This window comes from Chionomys nivalis, chromosome 11 (assembly GCF_950005125.1).
Source record: "Chionomys nivalis chromosome 11, mChiNiv1.1, whole genome shotgun sequence".
Lineage (NCBI taxonomy): Eukaryota > Metazoa > Chordata > Mammalia > Rodentia > Cricetidae > Chionomys > Chionomys nivalis.
Window position 1 is genome coordinate 34188239 of NC_080096.1, and position 25031 is coordinate 34213269.

General features: G+C 41.5%; 1 protein-coding gene across 6 annotated transcripts in view; it reads right to left on the minus strand.

Annotated features, from left to right (window-relative positions):
- Positions 1–118: 118 nt before the first annotated feature.
- Pik3r3 (phosphoinositide-3-kinase regulatory subunit 3) overlaps positions 119–25031 on the minus strand; it is a 63607-nt gene continuing 38694 nt past the window's right edge. For 4 of the 6 annotated variants that reach the window (XM_057783886.1, XM_057783887.1, XM_057783884.1 and 1 more), the window contains exons 4-10: positions 24060–24240; positions 21798–21923; positions 14285–14427; positions 13090–13266; positions 5052–5126; positions 4518–4688; positions 120–3438 (exon numbers count right to left, since the gene is read on the minus strand). In XM_057783886.1, coding sequence (XP_057639869.1) covers positions 3240–3438; positions 4518–4688; positions 5052–5126; positions 13090–13266; positions 14285–14427; positions 21798–21923; positions 24060–24240 — 1072 coding nt within the window. In that variant the 3' untranslated portion in view covers positions 120–3239. Of the gene's footprint in view, positions 3439–4517; positions 4689–5051; positions 5127–13089; positions 13267–14284; positions 14428–21797; positions 21924–24059; positions 24241–25031 lie in introns of all 6 variants that reach the window. The other 2 variants (XM_057783881.1, XM_057783882.1) reach the window with 1 other exon arrangement.

Genomic DNA, 25031 nt, shown 5'->3' on the forward strand with positions numbered 1-25031 from the left:
CCTCCAAGACTGCAGGACCACATACTGTCCTCCCTACCAAGCCCACCACCCTCCATGCCAAGAAGACAGAAAGGTGCTTCACTGCAATATTTTTATTGGCATTTGGAGCAAGTCGGCCAGACCATCCCTGTCTTGAAGAAGGTACAAAAAAAAGCACCCCCAACAATGTTTTTGCCTTGCCTTCCCCCCACCCGTCCCCACCACTGCACAGTAATGTCTGATGACAAGAACAGTTTGTAAAAGTGGTCTAGGAACTACATTATAAATTGTCCCAACACAAGACACAATTGGCTTCCTTCTGAGTCAGGTATTTTTACATAAACTACATGAATTTTTTTTTATTACACCAAAGACAACAGAATAGATTTTTCACAAGAAACAACAGTACCAAAGTTACATGCGAGAATTTGTAAAGAAACAAAGCTGGTTGTCACAAATGGCTAGAGCTAAGTCAAAACTGAGCAGCTGGCAGCAAAGGACCAAGCACAGACCCTCTGGTTTATGATGTCATGGAAACCTCACAGAGATCTACTCTGGGGTCTTACCTGGCAACAGAGATCATCCTATAAACCAGAAATTGCTCAGAATTTTTTTTCTAGCTCAGGAGAATGCATGGAGCCGGTACCTTGCAGCAAGATGAGACACATGGAAGACGCCACAGTGGCTCGAGGAGTCTGAAGTAAATGTGGAAGAGTGGAGCTGCAGATGTCTTCATCTGTGGGTGGAGCAGTGACAGAAACAGGCAACCTACCTATGCTTGAATGATGCCAGGTATAAACAGCATTGTTTCATTATAAAAAAGACAAGTGTATCTAGCCAACCAAAAGCTGCTTTCATGTCGGGGGCTGACTGATCTGCCCCTCTGGTTAATATCTGTCTCTTTACCCTCTGCTTCAGTCAGTGAGACTGCAGTTAAGATGCCAATAGAGCTATAGAGTCCCGGGGCCCAGATATGGGAACAGATGATTAAACTAGACTAGCTTCTGAGCCATGAAGCAATAGCAGCATGCTGACTCCCCCAGACACCAGGGCCACTGTTAGGAGACTGTGTCCTTATGCCATTTTCACGGCTCAAGACCAAGTAAATCATGTGGCAACTTCTCAGAAAAAGGTACCTTCCTATTTATTAAATGACCCCTAGTCTTAGAGCACTTGGGGAAGGAATATAGGACTGCCAGACAGTCTTTCTCCACAGTTCAGCCCAATTGTAGGTGCTAAGATGCTGCCTTCTGTCTCCTGCATATCCTCCACATCTGCCCTACAAAGTCATGACATTTTCAACACCCCAGTTGTATATTACATTCCAGGACATACTAGAGTTTTAGTGACAGGAGGAATTCCTTACACCTAATCTTGAGCCTGTGACTGCTTCAGCAAGTTCAGTCAGGTACAAGTCACATAGATATGCTAATCAGCAAATAGCTTGGCATTACCTGATAACTGAGCAAGATTTCAAGCTGGCAATTTTGAGAAAGGCAGGACCTTTACCAGAGGCTGAGAGGTCAGTTTCCTCTCGCTCCATACTGGAGCCAACAACGAGATGTCCCCTTCTTCCAGTGCTTACTGCAACGCCGACAGCTCCCCAAAAGTCTTGATCTCTCTCTATTGTAGTTCACTCCAAATGCTTAGGGAAAGTCATGTTCATCTTTAGTTTGGCCCCCAAATTTGATCTTCCCTTATCATAAGCCTTATGAGCCAAGACCCAGGTATGGGCTGCTTATCTTGTTCAACTAGAATGCCTGCCTGCATGTCACTGAGCTCAAGCAGCTGAGTCATACTGAGCCGTTATGGCTCCAGGACTGGCTCTGAAGCAGCTGGACTCTGTTTGTTAAATGAGTGTGAAGCCAGGAATAGATGTCTGCCCTCTACCTAATGAACTTCACTCAGCTGGAAGGCCTAAACCACATGGAGCAGAAGATTTCTGGCCTAAAATCACAGCTACTGAAGCATGAGGAGAGGCTTGCACACTGCCTTATTGGCAGGCTCACAAAAAAGACAAATAGGAAAGCTTGTAGAATTTTTTTTCCCAGATAGTCTGAACTCCACACTACATCCTCACTGTTGGCAAAAGCTTCAACCACATTATGGAATAATGTGTGATGAGATGGGCCCTTCACCCTGACAGAAGGGCTCATGTGCATGAGATCTGCTGAGGTCTCTGGCCACAAGCTGAGTCCTTTAGCTACCTACCTATGGCTCCCTAAACCCTACCCAAAAAAAGGGAGACGAAGGCAAATTAATCCTTGTATAGTTTTGGCAAGGCTTTTAAACCTGGGGAAGCACACAACAATGTTGTTCTCTATCATTATTTGGTATATCAAGCCATCTAAAAGCACTGGATTGCACCTTTACTCATAAAACTAGTTACAAAGGTTTCAAACATCATTCTTTTGGCTAAAGAAACACCACACAAGCACCAACTTCACCATGACTCAAAGCTGACTATCCCCACAAGACAACTCTTATCTTCATCTCAGAAACAAGGCCAGGGCGAAAGGAACACACTGACCATTTCTAGTGTCTGTTAGAACTCACATTTCTCGTTCAGGTTTCAGTACAGAAGTGTGCGTTCAGCTACTGAGTGTCACCTTCTCCCCTTAGACCTTGGTCTAGCAATGTTGTTTTTTGATTCGTGAACACAGTGAGTTAGAGGAAGGAGATGGTAAGATGCTGAAGCCTAAATTATGTTGGTAAAATTGAAATAACATCAACTGAAGAGGTCTTTTGCCTCCTTTTTTAGATTCTGTAAATGAAATCCCACACCTATTCCTTTGGTTGCCTTCTCTCTCCCCCTCCCCCCATCTTACGACAGAATCAAAGTTAGATTCTTATTGTAGGGAGAGACTATCAAAGCAACTCCCAACAGAACCATGACCTGCTGCATTTTCAGAGTTGAAGACAAGAGGACATGGACTCTTCAGAGGCTTCCAAATAGAACCCCCACCCCCACCCACAACAAGTCTAACTGTTCTGTTCAAGGTGCTTGACAGCAAAACAAAACTCCATGAAAACAGCATCTGCTCCAGCTTAGTACACAAGTGCAGCACAGCTGAATCCGGAGACCCTGGGCCCCTCATTTACCCCCAAATCCTGGCCAGCTACTGCACGGCTTTTCCACTTCACATTCACAGAGTCACTTGTGCAAAACAAGCAGTCTACGGAGAAAGAATGCCCTCATCGTAGTCTAGTTAAAACCATAGGAAAGAAATGCTGGAGAGCCATGTCTCTTCCCACTCTGCTTATCTGCAGAGCGAGGGCATCTGTGCGTGGACAGGGTAGGCAAGCCTGACGTTGAGGGAGTCATTGTGCTGAACCAGGGATGTCTGCTGGTAATGGAGCACCAGCTCCTTCAGCGAGCTGTACAGGTTGTAGGGTTCTGCAAAGCCGTATCCTCGAGCAGTGCTGTAGATCACACAGTGCTTCACTTCCCCATCCGCACTGCAACGACACCATGGGAAAATGCTAAGGCAGGTCAGGGTAGACAGGAAGGATCCCATGCATCAGTCAATCAGACATAACTGTGCCTCTTAAAGGCCTGACTTCAGATACTTAACCATAAATGTAGACCTAATTTCCCAGTTCTCAGTTCCTGTCATTCCACATATATGTCTATCCTTTGTTAAGTCCTCAGCGCTGCTATAGCTTACAGTCATGAGTTCTGAAGTCAAGGTGGTAGTGCTACAACTTCCTTTCTTGCCGGGCGGTGGTGGCGCACGCCTTTAATCCCAGCACTCGGGAGGCAGAGGCAGGCGGATCTCTGTGAGTTCGAGACCAGCCTGGTCTACAAGAGCTAGTTCCAGGACAGGCTCCAAAACCACAGAGAAACCCTGTCTCGAAAAACCAAAAAAAAAAAAAAAAAAAAAAAAAAAAAACTTCCTTTCTTGAGATTGTTTTAGTTATTTTGGGTCTCTTGCACTTCATAGAAATTTTAGAAAAATCTTATTTTCTGTAAATATTCAGCTAAAACTTTGGATTGTGCTAACTTTGTAGATTAATTTTGTGAAGTACTGATATTTAAAATATTTTTGAGGAAAGAAAGTCAAATCTATTGTGTTTCAAGGAGCTGAGTAAGTGTAACAGAAAAGGAAAACTACCTCTAGATGAGTGGTTCTCAACCTGTGGGTCATGACCTCTTTGGGGTTGAATGGCCCTTTCACAGGGGTCACCTAAGACTCTCAGAAAATACAGATATTTACACTATATAACAGTAGCAAGCCAGGCGGCATTATCACAATAACATCAGGAGGTAGAATTTACCTCAGAGCAAATATTATGACCACCTTTGCTTGACTGGTGAGACTAGACAAGGGCAGGAAGTTATGTACCTAACGTCGCACAGCAAGTAAGCAGCAAGGGCCAGACTCAAATCTATTACATCCTAAAAAAATTAAATAAACACGGATGGTCTAAGTAAGCCACAAGTCCTTATCACCACACTCTAATTCCATCTCAATATTGTCATGACTTTCATTAATTAATGCAGATTTGAAAAAGCCACATCCCCAGAGAAGACTTACACCACAGAACAAGCATAGCATCCTTTCTTGCTACTTTCACGAATTAAGAATGCACCATCTGGTTTCCCATAAAGCAAGTCCTCTGCTTGTACTCGGTTGATATCCTCCACAAACCAGGTTTTCTCATCATAATGCGGCAGGTTCTCATCTTCCTCATTGATAAAATAGCTTCTAAAAATTAAATATTTGAAATATTATTCTAGCAATCAGTTTTGTTATATCTAAAAGCTAATAAAATGTTATTTTTAATCTTTATAAAATAACAAATTAAAATTACAATTAGGTCAATGTTTAGTTTTAAATAACATTACTACTTATTATGGTGCAGAAACTACAGAACTCATTCAATAACTTCAAGCAAAACAATGGTAGTGGTGCATCCAAGTCTCGTGTGGGGAGTTCCTACACTCAAGTGTGGACGCCATACTCTTCAGGCAGCTCAGCTCAAAAGAGGTGCAGAGTTTTCTCTTCTGCTACTGACCCTGAAAGGAGGAGCCTTACACTGAGTAAAAGGCCTCTGGCAGAGGAACTTACTCATCAGCATCCTCGTTTTTGATTCCCAGCCAGGCGTTCAGGCGCTTCTGCCTCACTCCTTTGTGATTGAGCCATCTGCCAAGAGGAAGACACTGGTCAGAATTGAACTGTCTTGAACACTGGTGAAATCAGCCAAGCTTTGAAAGTCCAGGAACCTCTTAGTTTTCCTCATCTCAAGAAGAGTGGCCAGAGTTTTCCCTAAATTAATCTCTCTATTACTTTTCCTTCAATTAATACCACAATTAATTTTTCCTGAAAAAAGGAAGAAACACAAAAAAAACTACTTGAAATTAGGCATGTATCTACTCTTCTTTCTTCTCTTTTCTTTTTTTTTCTTTTTTTTTTTGGTTTTTCGAGACAGGGTTTCTCTGTGGTTTTGGAGCCTGTCCTGGAACTAGCTCTGTAGACCAGGCTGGTCTCGAACTCACAGAGATCCGCCTGCCTCTGCCTCCCAAGTGCTGGGATTAAAGGCGTGCGCCACCACCGCCCGGCTTCTTCTCTTTTCTATAAGTGTACACACACACACACACACACTTTCATTCAAACATAGTAGAAGCTGTGGTCTAAAGCAGGAATATAAAAGTGGAGTATAAAAAACACTTTCATGGGCTGGAGAGATGGCTCAGAGGCTGAGAGCTCCAGGTGTCTTTCCAGATGTCCTGAGTTCAGTTCCCACATTATATATAATAAATAAATAAATCTTGAAAACCAGAACACTTCCATGGGGGCTGGACAGACAACTCAATGTTTAAGAGCACACTGGGGCTGGACAGACGGCTCAGCAGTTAAAAGAGTGCTGGCTGCTCTTCCAGAGGACCTGCTTTCAATTCCCAGCACCCACATGCAGCTCAACTGTAACTCCTGTTCCAAAAGATCCAATACCCTCATACAGACATACCTGCAGGCAAAAACACCAATGTACATAAAATAAAAATAAATAATTATTTAAAAATAGAGCACACATTGCTCTTACAGAGAGCCCCAGTTAAGTTCTCAAGATCCAAATGGTGGCTAACAACCACCTATAATCCAGTTCCAGTGGGATCTAGTACCTCTGGCCTCCACACTGTTCACCTGCACTCATAAGTTAAAAGTAACTTTTTTTTAAGTATAGTTGTTCATCAACAACCAATTCTCCTTTCCTTATCACTCAATATCATCATAAACATCATCTCAGGACTCTCTTCCCTAAGTGTCCCAACTAAGACCTACTCTTTACCACTTTATTAATTTTCAGAGATCCAGCAAAATTCATTATTTTATAATGTTTATGTTTGCCTCCCCCATAAAACCATCTAGTGTTTTTTTTTTTTTTTGGTTTTTCGAGACAGGGTTTCTCTGTGGTTTTGGAGCCTGTCCTGGAACTAGCTCTTGTAGACCAGGCTGGTCTCGAACTCCCAGAGATCCACCTGCCTCTGCCTCCCGAGTGCTGGGATTAAAGGCGTGCGCCACCACCGCCCGGCCATCTAGTGTTTTAAAGAAGTTTCTCAGCCGGGCGGTGGTGGCGCACGCCTTTAATCCCAGCACTCGGGAGGCAGAGGCAGGTGGATCTCTGGGAGTTCGAGACCAGCCTGGTCTACAAGAGCTAGTTCCAGGACAGGCTCCAAAACCACAGAGAAACCCTGTCTCGAAAAACCAAAAAATAAATAAATAAATAAATAAATAAATTTCTCTTCTGCTTATGGTAATACTGCCAATTTCTTTTTTTAAAGTATCTATCTATCTATCTATCTATCTATCTATCTATCTATCTATCTATCTATCATGTATACAGTATTCTGCCTGCATGTATATGCCTACATACCAAAAGAGTGCACCAGATCTCATTATAGATGGTTGTGAGTCACCATGTGGGTGCTGGGAATTGAACTCAAGACCTCTGGAAGAGCAGTAGCCAGGGTTCTTAACCTCTGAGCCATCTCTCCATTCCTCTACTGCCAATGTCTTAGACCATACAAGCACAGAGATAATCAAGATGCAGAAAATATTTACTGGTGGGATATTTTTAAGAAAATCTTCGAGCCGGGCAGTGGTGGCGCACGCCTTTAATCCCAGCACTTGGGAGGCAGAGGCAGGCGGATCTCTGAGTTCGAGGCCAGCCTGGTCTACAAGAGCTAGTTCCGGGACAGGCACCAAAGCTACAGAGAAACCCTGCCTCGAAAAACCAAAAAAAAAAAAAAAAAAAAAAAAAATCTTCGCAATCTAGCATCACTTTAAGTATCTGCCACTGAGCCCAAATATGTTATACAACCTGCACCGCAGCTAAAAGGCCAGAAGACTTGGCCTCCACTTAACTTGAATTTCACTTTTGACACTTAGTGAAAATGGAAAAAGATGAAATGAGGTTTAGTCATTTTCTCTCTTAACCATTCTATCCCACCCCGTTACACCATCACTTCAGACACCTTTCTCTAAACATCTTTAGCACAAACTTTTCTTCGCTTAAAGAAACTGATCTCTTTACTAAGAAAGAAGCACACTGGGTAAGAGGCTTAAATTTAGTAAGTCACACCACAATTTCTCCTGAGTCTCCATTTCCTTCCTTTCTTCTGTTTCTCTGGTTGTGGTGGTGTGTGTGGGTCAGTGTGGCTGTCGGGAGAGGGTATAGGTGATGTGTGGGTGAATGTATCTGGATGGGTGTGGGTGTGTGTGTGGTACATACATGTGTGAAGGGTGCACAGCAAGCACAGAAGCTAGAAAGGATGATGACAGATGTCTTCCTCTACTCCCTTCAGTGAGGGTCTCTCATAAAAACTGAAGCTTACCGTTTCAGTGAAGTCCCAGGGTCCCACCTGTCTCTGCTTCCCATGACTGTGTTTATCGATTTGTATGGCCACATTTACCCTTTATGTGAGTGCTGAAGGCTAAAACTTGGGTCCTCATGGCTATACAAGCACTCCACTAAGCCATCTCCTCAAATCCCTCATTTACCTTTAACCCCCAACCTCCTTAAATTGAGGTGTTCCTTCTTAGGAAGAAAGTTGAATACCTCTGAAAATCCAGGAAACAAAAAAAGGAAATGGTTTTGGTTCATGTTCCACTAGCAAAGCTGCCTGTCTTCTCACATAAGAACTCATTTTATGTCCTTGCCTTGCCTCACTTAGGACAATGGGAAAAATGTATCTAACATCCATTGTGAAATTCCAATTGGCTGTATGATATCTCAGACTGAAGGAGAGGACGAAGCTGGAAAGTGCTGGAAATATTATTTTAAAGGTGTTACTTTTGGCCGGGCGGTGGTGGCGCACGCCTTTAATCCCAGCACTCGGGAGGCAGAGACAGGCGGATCTCTGTGAGTTCGAGACCAGCCTGGTCTATAAGAGCTAGTTCCAGGACAGGCTCCAAAACCACAGAGAAACCCTGTCTCAAAAAACCAAAAAAAAAAAAAAAAAAAAAAAAAAAAAAAAAAAAGGTGTTACTTTTGTTTATGTTGCATGTTTAATTCTGTGAAGCTATGAGTCTTTGTCTGTCTAAAACACCTGATGTCTAATAAAGATCTGAATGGCCAATAGCTAGGCAGGAGAAAGGATAGGTGGAGAAAATATATAGAAGGAGAAAAACTGGGATAAGGGGTTTGGAGAAGTAGCCGAGAAGAAGGACATCGTGGCAGCCACCTAGCTACATGGCAATCCACGGAGTAAGAGTGAGAAAAGGAAAAGCCCAAAGGCAAAATTAGACAGGATAATTTTTAAAAAGCGGGCAGTAGCCAAGCAGTGGTGATGCACGCCTTTAATTCCAGTACTTGGGGGGCAGAGGCAGGCGGGTCTCTTTTGAGTTCAAGGCCAGCCTGATCTACAGAGCAAGTTCCAGGACAGGCTCCAAAGCTACACCTAAAGCTAAAGAAGGAGGAGGAGGAGGGAAGAGGGAGGAGGAAGAAAAAAAGAAAAGCAGGCAAGAAACAAGCCAAGCTAAGGCTGGATGGCTACAACTAAAAATAAAACTCCATGTGTGATTCATTTGGGAGCTGGGTGACAGGTCCCCCCAAGAGTCCAAAGAGCATAATAACATCATCTTACTATAGGAAAGAGTTCCAGAGGGGCATAGGGAAAAACAGTAGGCTTCCTGTAGAATATGTGGGGTAACAAATAAGGTGCTGCACCCAGGGCACCCTAAATGGAGGACAAGAATAAAATTTTAAGATGCCAAGTCTGTTGACAGTATATTACTAGCACATTACTATGAAAGATACTTTTGAGTTTTCTGGAATAGTAAATGGCAAGAACTCATCTATTTATAAGCTAACTTAAAATATTTTAGTTATTAATTTTAATTAATTTTAATTTTTTTTTTTTTTTTTTTTGGTTTTTTGAGACAGGGTTTCTCTGTAGCTTTGGAGCCTGTCCTGGAACTAGCTCTTGTAGACCAGGCTGGCCTCGAACTCACAGAGATCCGCCTGCCTCTGCCTCCCGAGTGCTGGGATTAAAGGCACGCGCCACTGTTGCCCGGCTAGCTATTAATTTTAAAAAATCAATGACTTCTGAAAAAAAAAAAAAAATCAATGACTAAGAACCAAAGAAGTAGCTAATGATACCAACAAGAGGCAAGGACAAAGGAACTTGTACTCCCTCGTTTTCTAAGTGATGGGAATTTTTGGTGGTCTTTTGTTTTGTCTTGTTTTGAGACAGGGTCTCACTATATAGCTCTGACTGTCCTGAACTCTCTATGAATACCAGGCTGACCTCAAACTCACAGAGATCTACCTGTCTCTGCCTTCCAAGTGCTAGGGTTAAAGATAAGCACTACCATGCCTTGCTCAGGATAACTCTGTGTGTATGTGTGTGTGTGTGTGTGTGTGTGTGTGTGTGTGCGCACGCGCGCATGTTCACATTTGTATATCTGTCTGATGGAAAAAGCTTCAATAATAAATGAGATTAAATACTTTCCCAAGTAAGAGGTACATGGTAGATAGTGGTAAATATGCTGCTTTCCAAGAAAGAGAACATATTTGTGGGCAGAATTTTATATTCTCCAAATAAGAATAAAATGAGGCTGGGAGTAGTACATGCCTTTAATTCCAGCACTCAGGAGGCAGAGCCAGATGGATTTCTCTGAGTTTGAGGCCAGTCTTGTCTACATAGTGAGTTCCAGGTCAGCCAGAGCTACACAGTTAAGACCCTGTTTCAAGAAAAAATAAAATGGATAAAATATTATAAAATATTAGCAAAATCACTCATATAAACATTGAGAGATATTAGAAATATATTAAAAAGTGATTCATTAGGCATTCCTGACTATCACCTCTGGTGTGAATATAAAATAATGCAGTCCCTTTTTAACCAGGTAGGAGAGCTGCAAACAGAATTACCATACAAGTCAACAATTCCAATCCTCTAAGGTCTGCAAGAGAACACATCTCTTCACAAAAATACATATGTGAGTGTTCATAGCCACACTATAAGTAACAGCAAAAAGACAACCCGATAACTGAAATATGTATGTTTAAATAATGGAAACTACTTGACATGAAAGGAGTGCAATACTTCCAAACGTGCTGCAGAATGAAAGACCCTAAAACCACCCTGCCAAGTGTAGGAAGCCAGGCATAAAAGATGGCACATTCTAGTCTTCATTTGCATGAAATATCCTGAATGGCAAGACTATAAAGGCAGATAAAGTAGTTTAGTAACTGCTTAGGGTCAGAAAGAAAGGGTAATAAGTAAGATAGATAAAGAGAACATGATTTCTGTTATAATGATTAAAAATGTTATTAAATATGTGGTGATGAGCTGGGCAGTGGTGGTGCAAGCCTTTAATCCCAGCATTTGGGAGGCAGAGGTGGGTGGGTGAATCACTGAGTTTGAGGCCATCCTGGTCTACAGAGTGAGTTCCAGGACAGCCAGGGATAAACATAGAAACCCTGTCTCAAGAAACAAAACAAAAGAAGCTCACTGGCCAACAGCTGAACTGGTAGAGGTTAGGAAGGACTCGCAGACAAAAAGAGCAAGCAAAGAAGAGGGGAGTCTCAGAATCACAAGGAGATGCAGAGAGGAGATGAATTTGCTGTACTAAGAAAAGATAACAAGGCATGTGGCAGAGTGTAGATAAGAAATATGGGTCAAGGGGCTGGAGAGATGGCTCAGAGGTTAAGAGCATTGCCTGCTCTTTCAAAGGTCCTGAGTTCAATTCCCAGCAACCACATGGTGGCTCACAACCATCTGTAATGGGGTCTGGTGCCCTCTTCTGGCCTGCAGGCATACACACAGACAGAATACTGTATACATAATAAATATTTTTTAAAAAAAAAGAAAATGAGTTACTGGGTGATCATTTATAATTAATAATAAGTCTCATTGTGGTTATTTGGGAACAACAGAGAAACTCCATCTATAAGCTACCCAGGTTTCATTCCCAGCACCATAAGTTACCTATCTGTAACTCCAGTCCTCAAGGAGCTAATACTGAGTAGCTCTTCAGGAATACAGTTCATGCCTTAGTCAGGGTTCCTATTGCTGTGTAGAGACACCATGACCATGGCAATTCTTATAAAGACAACATTTAATTGGGGTGGCTCGCTTATAGTTTCAGAGGCTCAGTCCATTATCATCATGGCAGGGACAATGGCAGTGTGCAGGCAGACATGGTGCAGGAGCTGAGAGTGCTACATCTCACAGGCAACAGGAAGTCAGCTGACTGTCACACTGAGTGAAGCTTGGGAGAAAGAGACCTCAAAGCCGGCCCCACGGTGAACTTCCTCCAACAAAGTCATACCTCCTAATAGTGCCACTTCTTTTGGGGGTCATTTTCTTTCAATCTACCACAGCTCACATACATACATACATACATACACATAGGCAAAATACTCATACACATAAAATAAAAACAAAGAAAAATACCAAAAAAGCATTGGTTTTAACTACTCAAAGGATCTCAAGTGCCTACTATATACACACTTTTCTTATTTAAACACAAAATTTCAATTTTTCTAGAGATCCATGTTTTTACATTGGCAAGAGGCATGGCCCTGAGTAGAAGTCAGAGAACAATTTACAGGAGTTGGTTCTTTCCCCTATCATGCAGGTCCCAGGCTAACTGAAAGCAGATTGCCAGGCTCGGTGGCCTTTCCCTATTGAGTCATCTTTCCAGCATCACATTTCTTTTTTAAAAATAGGGCCTCATGTAGCCCAGGCTGGCCAAAAACTTGCTATGTAGCTGAGGCTGGCCTTGAATTCCTAGTTCTTGAACTACTGCTTTTACTTCCTGAGTTCTGGGATCATAGACATGTGTCACCACACACCAAATTTCATTTCTTAAACATAAAAGTCCTTTAAGGGGGCTGGAGAGATGGTTCAGAGGTTAAGAGCACTGACTGCTCTCAGAGGTCCTGAGTTCAATTCCCAGCAACCACATGGTGACTCACAACCATTTGTAATGAGATCTGGCACTATGTTCTGGAAAGTGTATATATAAATAAATAAACAAATTGTTAAAAAAAAAAGTCTTTTAAGGAACCACCTATTCTATTTACTTATCTGTAGAATTTACTCTAAAGGAATAATTCTATGACTCTACCGTAAAACTACAGTTTCTAGATTTTACGTTTTAAGAAAATATCAACATACACTTCTAATTTTTTTAGATTTATTTTATAATTGTTTTGCTTGCATGTATGTTATGTCTGTGCATTAGGTATGTGCCAGATACCCACAGAGTTCAGAACAGGACATCAGATCCCCTGGAACTGGAGTTACAAACAGTTAAGAGCCACCATGTGAGTGCTGGGAACCAAACCCAGGTCCTCTGGGGGAACAGCATGTACTCTTGACCACTGAGCTATCTCTCCAGCCCCAACACGTACTCTGTACTCTATAACATTTTGCTAATTCAGTCTGAAAGTTTCCAAGTATTTGCATAAAGTAGAGTACAACATTCTGACTTGATGTGTGTCATTCTGGGACAGCCCACTACTTACTACAGGGCCACATTCCTAAATTCTTACACACTGCTTTCCAGTTCTCAAGTTCTCCCACTGATGACACTTCTAGTTCCAGTGATAACCTGATGCTAGTGTGTCCCTCAGCATCCAGCCCACGTTACTTACACAAGATGCTGATCCCGGATCTTACGCAGCTGGATCAGGTCAGGTTTGATGCTATTCATTTTTTTATCTATTTCCCGGTTGTCCAAAGCTTGTTTCTTCAAGTCCTGCTCTAGACGCACTTTGCTATCATGAATCTCACCAAGACGTGACTTCAACTTATCAAAATTCATCATAATTCTGTGAAAGTAGGACATATTAAGGCTAAAATAACAACAAAAGCAAAAGAGTCAAGAAGCATAAGCAGGGTCCTAATATCTTGTTGGGTTTGTTGGTCTGAGACAAGGTCTCACAAGCTACACAGACTGGTCTTGAATTCCTGGGCTCAAGCAAACCTCTTGCCTCAACTGAAATTATAGGTACGAGTCACCATTCTCAGCTACTAGCGTAAGAGCATGACTGTGACAGACACAGGCGTTGGGCTATATTAGGGGGGAAAGCCACCATGTCTATCCTAAGTGAGTTTGCAATTGAATGGAAATGTTATACCTGGATCAGGACAGATACCACATGAACACTTACACAACATCCCTTAATGGAATGAAGCACTGAGGAAGACTTTTCTGGAAAAGGTTATGTCTAGCCTAAGTCCTACAGGATGGGTAAGAATTAAGAACTTGATGGAGGTGGGTCTTGCATTTATCTGTTGCTTTCATTGGTTAATTAATAAAGAAACTGCCTAGGCCCTTTGATAGACCAACCCTTAGGTGGGTGGAGTAAACAGAACAGAATGCTGGGAGAAAGAAGCCAAGTCATTGAGTCGCCATGATTCTCCCACTCCAGACAGACGCACGTTAAGATCTTTCCTGGTAAGCCAGCTCGTGGTACTACACAGAATATTAGAAATGGGTTAGATCAATATGTAAGAGCTAGCCAATAAGAGGCTGGAGCTAATGGGCCAGGCAGTGATTAAAAGAATACAGTTTCCGTGTAATTATTTCGGGGCATAAGCTAGCCATGTGGGCGGCTGGGTGCCGGGGACGCAGCCCCACGGCTCCTTATTACAACAAGAACTTACAGGGATAAGAGAAAACACATAAAAAGAAGAGATGCCAGTTGGTAACATTCATTACTCTGAATAGCCAGCAGTTCCACACAACATGGCTGAGCAACTTGAGGGGTGTAAACAAACAAGACAGAAACCAGATAAAAAAAAGTTTTATTTCATTACTCACTTGGATATATTAAGCACACTCACCGTTCAATCTCTTTCTCATTCCCCTCTCTGCGAAATCGCTCAATATAGTCTTTACTGTACTGTTCTTGCGTATGACACTGTTCCTCGAATATTTTTATAGTTTCATTAAATGCTTCAATTGCAGTCCTCTTCATCTGTATTTCCTACATGAGGAAAAGAAACAGTGCATACTTTATAACATTTCTGACTAGAATCCCAGCACTCAGGAGGCAAGAAGTAGGAGGATCAGGAGTTCAAGGACAGCCTCCTCTACAAAGCAAGCTTAAGGCAGCTTAGCTAAATGAGATTCCATTTCAAAACACTTTGTATTTTTATAATCTTGATCTTAAAATAAATCATGTAATTTTGATTATAATCCCTTATCAGACCAGTCATGCAGACTAGAGATGTGGCTCAGTAGAAGATTAAGGTCTAGCAAATAAAAGGGCCTGGATTCAGTCTCTAGCATGGGTAGAGGTGGGGTCTAGCAAATAAAAGGGCCTGGATTCAGTCTCTAGCATGGGTAGAGGTGGTAGGGGAACTGGAGATGAATCTCAATTGTTAAGATCTTTTCTAGCATATACAAAGTGCTGGGTTTGATTCCTAGTACCCAGCATGGTAGCACATGTAATCCCAGAACTTAGAAGGTAGAATCCCAAGGACCAGAAATTAAAGGTCATGACTGGTTACACAGCAAATTCAAGGCCAGTCTGGATTGTATAACACCCTATCTCAAACAATCAAAATGAATTAAGACCCTATATCAGGGCAAAACAGCCCTTTATTCAACCCTTCTCATGTAAAACATTTCAGATTATAAAATAAATTAAAAAGAACCATTACCTGAGATATGATTAAGAACCACAGAAGTGGCTATGAGTTGCCAAGAGACCGACCTTGACCACAACTTCAAGGGTCGTTTTACTGTGTGCCAATTATTACAGTACTAATCCCTAAGAGTTAACTGGAAGAGTGACTTGGACAAGTGAGGAGTTCATCCACCAACATGCAGTCTCATTCCCAGAAGGCTGTGGAACCTATTTATTATCACTCTCATCACTAACTGCATGCAGAATTTCCAGATTCATCACTAGTCTGATTAGAAGAAAAAAGGCAGAGAGTATCTGCTAACATCAGATGTACAAAGATGAAACCCAAAAGCTCTACAAAACAGACTTACTAACTCCAAAGCCTCAGATAGAGTAATGTCTCTCATACATTCTGATGACCTCTGAGGATAGCAAGGTTTTAAAAATAATTTTATGCTTTATTATATTTATTTTTGTTTGGGGTTTTTTTCTTGTTTTTTGTTTTTCGAGACAGGGTTTCTCTGTGTAATAGTCCAGTCCTGGAATTCGCTTTGCAGACCAGGCTGGCCTCAAACTCACAGAGATCCATCTGTCTCTGCCTTCCAAGCGCTGGGATTAAAGGCATAAACAGGCATCACCCAGCTATTTATTTTTTTGTGTCTATGCCAATGTGCACAGCAAGGTGTGCACATATCACTGTTTTCTCCTTCCACTATGAGGGTCTGGAGATTGAACTCAGGTGATCATGCTTAGAGGCCAGCAGCTTTACCTGCTGGGTCATTTTACCATCCCAGGATACAAGACATTAACATATGAATCAGAATAACCCTAAAATCTTCAGAAAGGGCTTAGCTCTGGTTCAGTGTACTTCTCAGAGAAGTAATGACTGTGCACAAAATTCCAGGAAAATGGCTTTCCTGAATATTTATAATTCTATTAATTCTCTTACAGGTAGGCTAGGTTTTCTACTACCTCATGTTTACTGACTTCAATTAATGGTCACTGAGAACACACTACACAAGTACTACCTGAAGGGTAATTAAGAGGCTTGTGAGATTGAAGCTGTCCCCGCGACTTAGAGCGCACTGACTTCTAAACTCTACTTAGGTTTGGCTTCATGTCACAGGAGAAGAAACCAAATGAAGATAATTTAAAAAAAAATATTCTATTATGGGGAGGCATGTTGCATGCCATGACATGCATGTAGAGGTCAGAGGACAACTTGGTAAAATTGATTCTTTCCTTCCACTTTTTCATGGGGGTCAGAATTCAAATGCAGGTCTCCAGGCTATTACTGTAAGTACCTTTACCTGCTCAGCCATCTCTCTTGCCTTTAACTAATTTTGTTGTTGCTGTTTGGTTTTGTTTGTTTTGTTTTTTAGATAGCTTTCACTATGTTATTAGTTGCCCAGGCTGGCCACTAATCTGAAGTCCTCCTGCCTTAGTCTCCTATTGCTTGTGATACTAATATAAACCCAGTAATATGTTACAATTTTATTTTTTTGTTTTGTGACATGGTCTCTCATGTAGCCCAGACTGGCCTCCTCCATTTCCCTTAAAAAAAAATAAAAAGAGCAGACCTTCCAGGCATATCAACTGAACATGGCATTACAAGTTACAATAAGACTATGTACAAACTTTTCTATTAAGGCTGAACAAGACAACCCAGTACAAGGAAAAGGGTCCCAAGAGGAGGCAAAAGACACATCCCCATTCCCACTGTTAGGAGCTCCACAAGAACACAAAGCTACACAACTATAACATATGCAGACAACCTAGCATACAGTCTCTGTGAGCCCTTATGAGTCCTGCTTAGCAGATCCTGTTGGCCATGCTCTCCTGGTTTCCCCCAAGCCCTCTGGCTCCTATGAGAGTGATCCTAGCAATGACTCCCAGGAATGGGGGATATGGAGCCTGAACTGCCCATTCTCTATAACCAGACAAGGCTGGAAAGCAGTGGGACAGGGACACCAACCCAGCCACAGAACCTCTGACCTACAATCTGTCCTGCCTGCAAGATGTGCTGCTGGGGCAATGGCGGTGCAGAACTTGTGACTGGTCCAATTTGAAGCCCTGTCATGAGAGGAAGCCCACGCCTGACACTGCCTGGATGGACAGCCCAGAGACCCAGGACAGAACAAAACATGGCTATCAGAAGAAATAAGAAGTCAATGAAATGATTCCTGATGATATTCTGCTATACTCTTAATACAGTACCTGGTCCAACTGTCATCACAGAGGTGTCACCCAGCAACTGATGGGAGCAGATGCAGAGACCCACAGCCAAACATTAGGCAGAGCCAGGGAAACCCCACAGAAGAGGGGGAGGAAAGTCTGTTGGAGCCAAAGGGTTGAGGACACTTATTTATTTTTACCATGTGTGTGCCTGGTGTCTAGACCTTAATTTCCAGTCTCAACATCTTTCACTTTGGCACTCCAGACGGCTTAACTGTGATGAGCTAGTGTGTGATGGCAGAAGGGAGAAAAAGTTATTAAGACTTTTACATACTGAATCCATTAACGTGATCAACTTATATGGATGGTAAAATAGCCACTCATAATGTAAGGTTTTATAGTTAGTAAATTATGGGATTTTTCTCCCAGGGCTAGAGAGCAAAACCAGGAAACTACATATGATAAATAAGCATTTTCTCAATGACCTATACCCCAAGTATTGTCTCTTTTATTTTATGTGATTTGAAAAGAAAATATAAAAAATAATCATTAATAGGCATAAAATATTTAAAAATGTAATCTTGGACAGTATATAACAAAGGGACAGGGCATGCTGGCACAAACCTTTGATGTTAGCCTTGCAGAAGTAGAGGTACACAGATCTCTGTGAGTTCAAGGCTAATCTGGTCTACATAGTGGGTCCAGGCTATCTAGGACTATATAGTGAGACACTGACTCAAAAAGGAGACAAGCAGGGGCAGAGATACATAATAATAGTGTTTATATAACATTACAATGATTTTTTAACCATAAATTAACCCAATTATAAACATACTAGGCATAATAAAGAATACTCTATTTCTTTTTTTTAAATATTTATTTATTATGTATACAATATTCTGTCTACATGTATGCCTGCAGGCCAGAAGAGGGCACCAGACCTCATTACAGATGGTTGTGAGCCACCATGTGGTTGCCTGGAATTGAACTCAGGACCTTTGAAAGAGCAGGCAATGCTCTTAACCGCTGAGCCATCTCTCCAGCCCAAGAATACTCTAAAATATAGATAATTCTTAGGTAAAAATATAATATTCTCCAAAATATATCACATTAGGCCATAAAACAAGTTTTAGTAAACTTTACCTTATTTTTTAGATTTATTTAATTGTATATGTATGACTGTTTTGCATGTATGTATGTATGTGCACCACATTCATGCCTGATGCCTTCATGTCAGGGGAAAGCATCAGATTTACACAATAGTTACAAATGGTTGTGAACCAACATGTGGACGCTGGGAAGCAAACCTAAAGCCTTTGCAAGAACAAGTGCTCTTAAATGTTGAGTCATCTCTCTAGCCCCAGGTTTTTATCATACAGAGGATCTCCTATGATCCACAGTGAAAAGAAAGTAGAAATCAATCATAGAAGAAAAACTAAAAAGTAACAAATATTCAGAAACTAAATAACATGCTGTTAAACAACTAATGGCTCAAAAAATAAATGACAAAGGCCAGCCAGCTGTGATGGTGCATCCTTTAATCCCAAAAGGCTTGTGGGGCAACAGTAGATAGATCTCTGTAAGCTCCAGGCTACCCTTGTTCTAGGCTAGCCAGGACTACATAGTGAGACCACCTCATACAATAACAACAATAATAATGATAATAATAAATAATAATAAAAGACAGGTGATATTAGAAAATGCCTTGTGATAAATAAAACCTAAGCAATTCATTAGAAAGTTTATGGGATATGACAAAAGCAGTATTCAGAGAATTTCATACATATAAACACCTATGATTAAAAAGGGTAGAGAGAGACTGGGGGTGAAAAGGATGCTGGTTCCTTTTATTAGCTTGACACAAGGTAGGGCCATTTCAGAAAAGACAACCTCATTGAGAAAATGTTTGCATCACATTCACCTGTGTTGTGGATTAAGATGACAGGTGATATTAGAAAATGCCTTGTGATAAATAAAACCTAAGCAATTCATTAGAAAGTTTATGGGATATGACAAAAGCAGTATTCAGAGAATTTCATACATATAAACACCTATGATTAAAAAGGGTAGAGAGAGACTGGGGGTGAAAAGGATGCTGGTTCCTTTTATTAGCTTGACACAAGGTAGGGCCATTTCAGAAAAGACAACCTCATTGAGAAAATGTTTGCATCACATTCACCTGTGTTGTGGATTAAGATAATTGTTAAATAAAAGCAAACTGGCAGATAGCTGGGCAGGAAGAAACTGGGGAAGCCAGCCTGATACAGAATGCTAGGAAGAGGAAGGGCAGAGTCAGAGAGTCGCTGGCAAGCACAGAGAAGCAAAATGAGAATGCCATGTTAAGAAAAGGTACCAAGCCATGTGCCAAGTATAGATAAAAATATGGGTTAATATAAGTGTAAGAGTTAGCGAGTAATAAGCCTGAGCTATTGGCCAAGCATTTACAAGTAATATTCAGCCTCTGAGTCAACTATGTGGGAAGAAGGCACTGCGACCTGGCAGTTGGGAGAAAAAGGTTCAGTCAGGAGAGAAATGTCCATCTGCAGAACTATAGGAAAGTCTGTGGGTCATTTTCTGGATGAATAATTGATATGGGCAGACCCCGCCCACTGTGAGTAGTACCACCCCTGAACAGTTGTCCTGAGTTGTCAAAGAAAGCTAACTGAGCAAGCCATGGGGAGTAAGTCAGAAAGCAGCATCCTGCAGGTCTCTGCTTCAGCTCCTGCTGACTTCCCTTCAGGATGGACTACAACTGTAAGCTGAAACAATCTCTTCCTTCCCAAGTTGTTTTTGGCCATGCGCTTTATCTGAGTAACAGAGAGCAAAACTGACAGTGGGTAAATAGCCTGGCAATTTCTGACCTGCAGAAGCACAGTGACACTAGGACCCTCACACACACCAATTACAAGTTATTTTAAAAGAGGAAGCATCTCAAATCAATAATCTAACTGGATGACTTAAGGAACCAGGAAAAAAGAAAAAATGCAAAGCAAGGAGAAGGAGGGAAACAATAAAGATTAGAGAAAGGCAGCAAAACAAGAAATGGTGGCACACGTGTAATACCAGGACTCAGTGCAGAGGCAGAAGGAACAGGGATTCAGTGTCACCTTCAACTACACTGGGCTAAATGAGACAGGGTCTCAAAGAAACAGAAACAAAAAAGGAAAGAAGAAAGTAAGTAAAGAAAGGTGGGAAAAGAAACCCTGTCTCCAAAAACATTTAAAAAAAAAAGAAAAGACAGAGGCAGGCGGACCTCTGGGAGTTCGAGGCCAGCCTGATCTACAAGAGCTAGTTCCGGGACAGGCTCCAAAGCTACAGAGAAACCCTGACTCGAAAAAACAAAAAAAAAAAAAAAAAAAAAAGAAAGCAAGAAAAGAAAAAGAAAAAGAAAAAAAGACTCAAAGAAGGGTGTTTACTACAAACCCCATAAAATAAACAGAAATAAAGACTTTAAAGCAGAAAACCTCAGGCTGGAGAGATAGCCACGTGGTTAACAGCATTTACTGTTCTTGACAAAGACCTACATTTGATTCCCAGCACCCATGATGACTTGCAGCCATCCATAACTCCAGTTCCGATGGCCTCTTCTGACCTCTATCACCAGGCATGCACAGGGTATAAAAACAAACACACAAGCAAAACACTCATACACATTTGATAAATTTGTCTTAAAAAGCATAAAACTGCCAGGTGGTGGTGGCACATGCCTTTAATCCCAGCACTTGAGAGGCAAAGGCAGGTGGTTTTATGTGAGTTCAAGACCAGCCTAGTCTACAGAGCGAGTTCCAGGACAGCTAGGGCTGTTATACAGAAAAACCATGTCTTGAAAACCCAAAAGGAAAAAGAAAGAAAACAAAATGAAAGAAAAAAGAAAAAAAGCACAAAACAAGCCAGGTGCGATGGCACACATCTTTAATCCCAGCAGCAGACGGATCTCTGAGTTTGAGGCCAACCTGATTTACAGAGTGAGTTCCAGGTCAGCCAGAGCTACACAGAGAAACCCTGGGAGGGGGCTTCCTTTCCCTTCCTAGTCTTCCTTTCTTTTACTAGAAATATGATGATAATGGCTCATGTTAGATTCAAGGAGAGCATAAAACAGAAAACCCCAAGAATCATGATCAAACAGCATTGTATTGCCCATATGGACAAAAATTAATTTCTATCTCAAGAATTTGTCATTTTGTTAATTTTTATAATTTACAACTATTTATTTAGTATTACCTAATTTTAAAAAGAGTCTGGAGACAGTTACCATGTATCCCAGACAAGTTTCCAGCTGGCTACTTGAATTTCTGATCCTCCTGCTTCCAGACCCCCAATGCACCACCACACCCTGCTTTCTGTGATGCAGGGATCTCACTCGATAGGCCAAGAGTGTGCACTCTACCAGTTAAGCCACATTCCGCAGCCCTAGTTAACACAGCTAGAAAATTCTACCTTTAACAACAATAACAAAATGAGTGGGGGTGTCTCTGTGTCACCAAGATCTCCCACGGCAGTTCAGGTGGAAGACAGCACTGAGAGCGAAGGCTGCTCACAAGGGCTCTCACCTGAGACGTCCGAGTGTACTCCTCATACAGCCTGTCGTACTCTCTGCTCTTCTCCTGGTACTGCGAGTGCAACTCCTGCAGGCTCCTGCCCACTGCATCAATGTTATCTTCTTTTACCAGCTGATCCTACACAGGCAGACAAAACAAAATGAACAACAGCAGTATTAGTTCTGACATGCTTTTCCACGTTTATTTACATTCAAATTATATTTCAATTTCAGAAGTTACTGTTTATTACAAAGCACCAAAACCACTTTTGACTTCATGAGAATTTTGGTTTGTTCTGTTTCTTGAGACAGAGTCTCACTGTGCAACCCAGGCTGGCCTGGAGTTCATAGCATTCCTCGCCTTTCTAATGCTGGAATTAAAGATAACGCACCACCCACCCATCTGACAAGAAAAATACTCTTTAGTGACAATGAGTCAGATTTTAAGTCAGGTAAAAGTATTTTATTTTAAAAATTAAGAAATAAGGGGCTAGAGAAATGGCTCAGTGCTTTAGAGCACTGGCTGCTCTTCCAGAGAACCAGGGTTTGATTCCCAGTACCCATATGGTGGCTCACAACCATCTCTAACTTCAGTTCCAGGGAATCCAATACCCTCTTCTGGACTCAATAGGCATCATGCACATATATAAATGCACAGACATACAGGCAGGCAAAAACAAAGTAAAATATAACAAAACTTTAAAAAAGAAATAGTACTGGAGGGATTGGAGAGATGGTTCAGTGGTTGGGAGCACTTGTTGCTCTTTCAGAGGACCCAAGCTCATTCCCAGCACCCACTTCCAGCAGTTTACAACTATCTGTAACTCTAGCTTCAGGAGAGGTCTGTCATGTCTTCTGGCCTTTGCAGGCACAGGCACACAGGCACAAGGGCACGCGCGTGCACACACACAGAGTTTTAAAGGAAGGAAGGAAGGAAGGAAGGAAGGAAGGAAGGAAGGAAGGAAGGAAGGAAGGAAGGAAGGAAGATAGGTATAGGGTTGGAGAGATAGCTCAGTCTGTAAAGTACTTTTTACATAAACATGAAAACCTGAATCTGATTCTCAGCTCCAAAGTATAAACTTAGGTTTTGTGCCACATGCTTAAATCCCACTGCTAGGGAGGTAGAAATTGGTAGATCCCTGTAGCTCAAGGGTCACCCAATCTAGGCTAATCAGTAAACTCCAGGTTCCAATGAGAGACCCTGACTCAAAACAAAAAGGTGGTAACTCCTGAGGACTAACACCCAAGGATGACCACTGGCGTCAACATACATCCTCCCCTGTTGTAGGATATTAGTTGAAGAAGTTACATTCATTTATACTGTGAAATATTTGTTTAATGATGCAAAGATGTGTTGTATTCTTTTATGTTGCATTTGTTTAACTCTGTGAAGCTGAGTTACTTTGCCTGTCTAAGCCATCTGATTGGTCTAATAAAGAGCTGAACAGCAAAGAGCTAGGCAGAAGGATGACAGGCAGGACTGGCAGGCAGAGAAAATAAACAGGAGAAAAAGAGACTAGAAGGAACGAAAAAAGAAGGGGAGGACACCAGGGGCCAGCCACACAGCCACACAGCCACACAGCCAGACGGCCAGACGGCCAGACGGCCAGACAGCCAGACAGCCAGACACGGAGCAAGAAGTAAAGAAAGGTATACAGAATAGAGAAAGGTAAAAGTTCAGAGGCAAAAGGCAGACAGGCTAATTTTAAAAAGCTGCCTAAAAATAAGACTCAGTGTATTTATTTGGGACCTATGTGGTGGGCCCCCAAAGAGTAAAAAACAAAACAAAACACAACTCACTCACCTCTTGCACTCACTCATTCACACACGCACATACGCACGCACAGGTGAGATATGATAACAAAACCTAAAATCCTAGAACTCAGGAGAAGGGGCAGGATGATCAGAAATTTAAGGTCGCCATCAGTTACATGGCGATTTTAAAGTCAACATACCTACTACATAAAACCCTACTGCAAAACACAGAAACAACAACAACAACAAAAAAAACCCACTAAACTTAAATACCTAAAATGCTACTTAGGAAATATGTCTCTTTTTTTTTTCTTTTTTTGGTGAGATAGGGTTTCACATAGCCCTGGCTGGGCTGGAACTCACAGAAATCCCCTGCCTCTGCTGGGATTAAAGGCAAGCACTACCATACCCAGGATTAATTAGGAAAATAAATATAAACTAGTCTTCTTTTTAACCAATAAGCCTGGTAAATAGAATAAAATTATATGAACTAATGCTATGAGATCGTCTATGGTCATACCTGTTGGTACCTGGATACTGGGTACATCAGCTTCACATCGAGTTTGGGATTGTACTGAGCAAGAGATTCATGGTGATAGTGGTTAATGAGCTCCACCACAGAATTAAATGTCAGAGGGTCAGAAAAGCCGTATTTACCATCCCGATGATAGATCTTTATCAATTTATTATTTCCTCCCTTCCTGTGAACAACAAAACAATAACTGTAGCATTTTCCCCAGAATTCTCTTAAAACAATTTCATATAAAGATATAAAATTTTAATTCACATCAAATAAATATTATTATGCTAGTAAGGTTAAAGGTAGTAAATCAGCATATATTAACAATAAGTTTGCAAGTATACATTCCTTTTTGTTGTTGTTTGTTTTTTTGAGACAGGATTTCTCTGTGTAGCCCTGGCTGTTCTGGAACTCACTTTGTAGACCAGAGATCCACCTGCCTCTGATTCCCAAGTTCTGGGATTAAAGGTGTGCACACCTGGTATATATTATTTTCTTACCTACTTTTCTTTTTTTTTTTTTTTTTTTGATTTGTTTTGTTGTGCGTTTTGACACAAAGTCTCTCTGTAAGAATGGCTGTCCTGAACTTGTTCTGTGGATCAGACTTGTCTTGAACAACAACAGAGATATAGCTGCCTTTTCCAAGTGCAGGGCCAATACACTTGGCCTTTCTTTCTTTCGTTTTTTTTCCTATTTGTTTTGGTTTTAGTTATTAAAAACCAACACATGTAGGTTGGACGTGGTAGTGCATATCTTTTATCGTAGGCCTCTGGGTCCCAGGCCACCTTGTACAGCGAGTTCCAGGACAGCCAGGAATACATAGACCCTGTCTCAAAAACAAAATCAAACAAAAAACCCAAACGTATACAACATTCAGTATCAAAAAATTTAGCTCAAAATATTACTTAAAAATAACAAAAACAGGGCTGGAGAGATGGCTCAGAGGTTAAGAGCATTGCCTGTTCTTCCAAA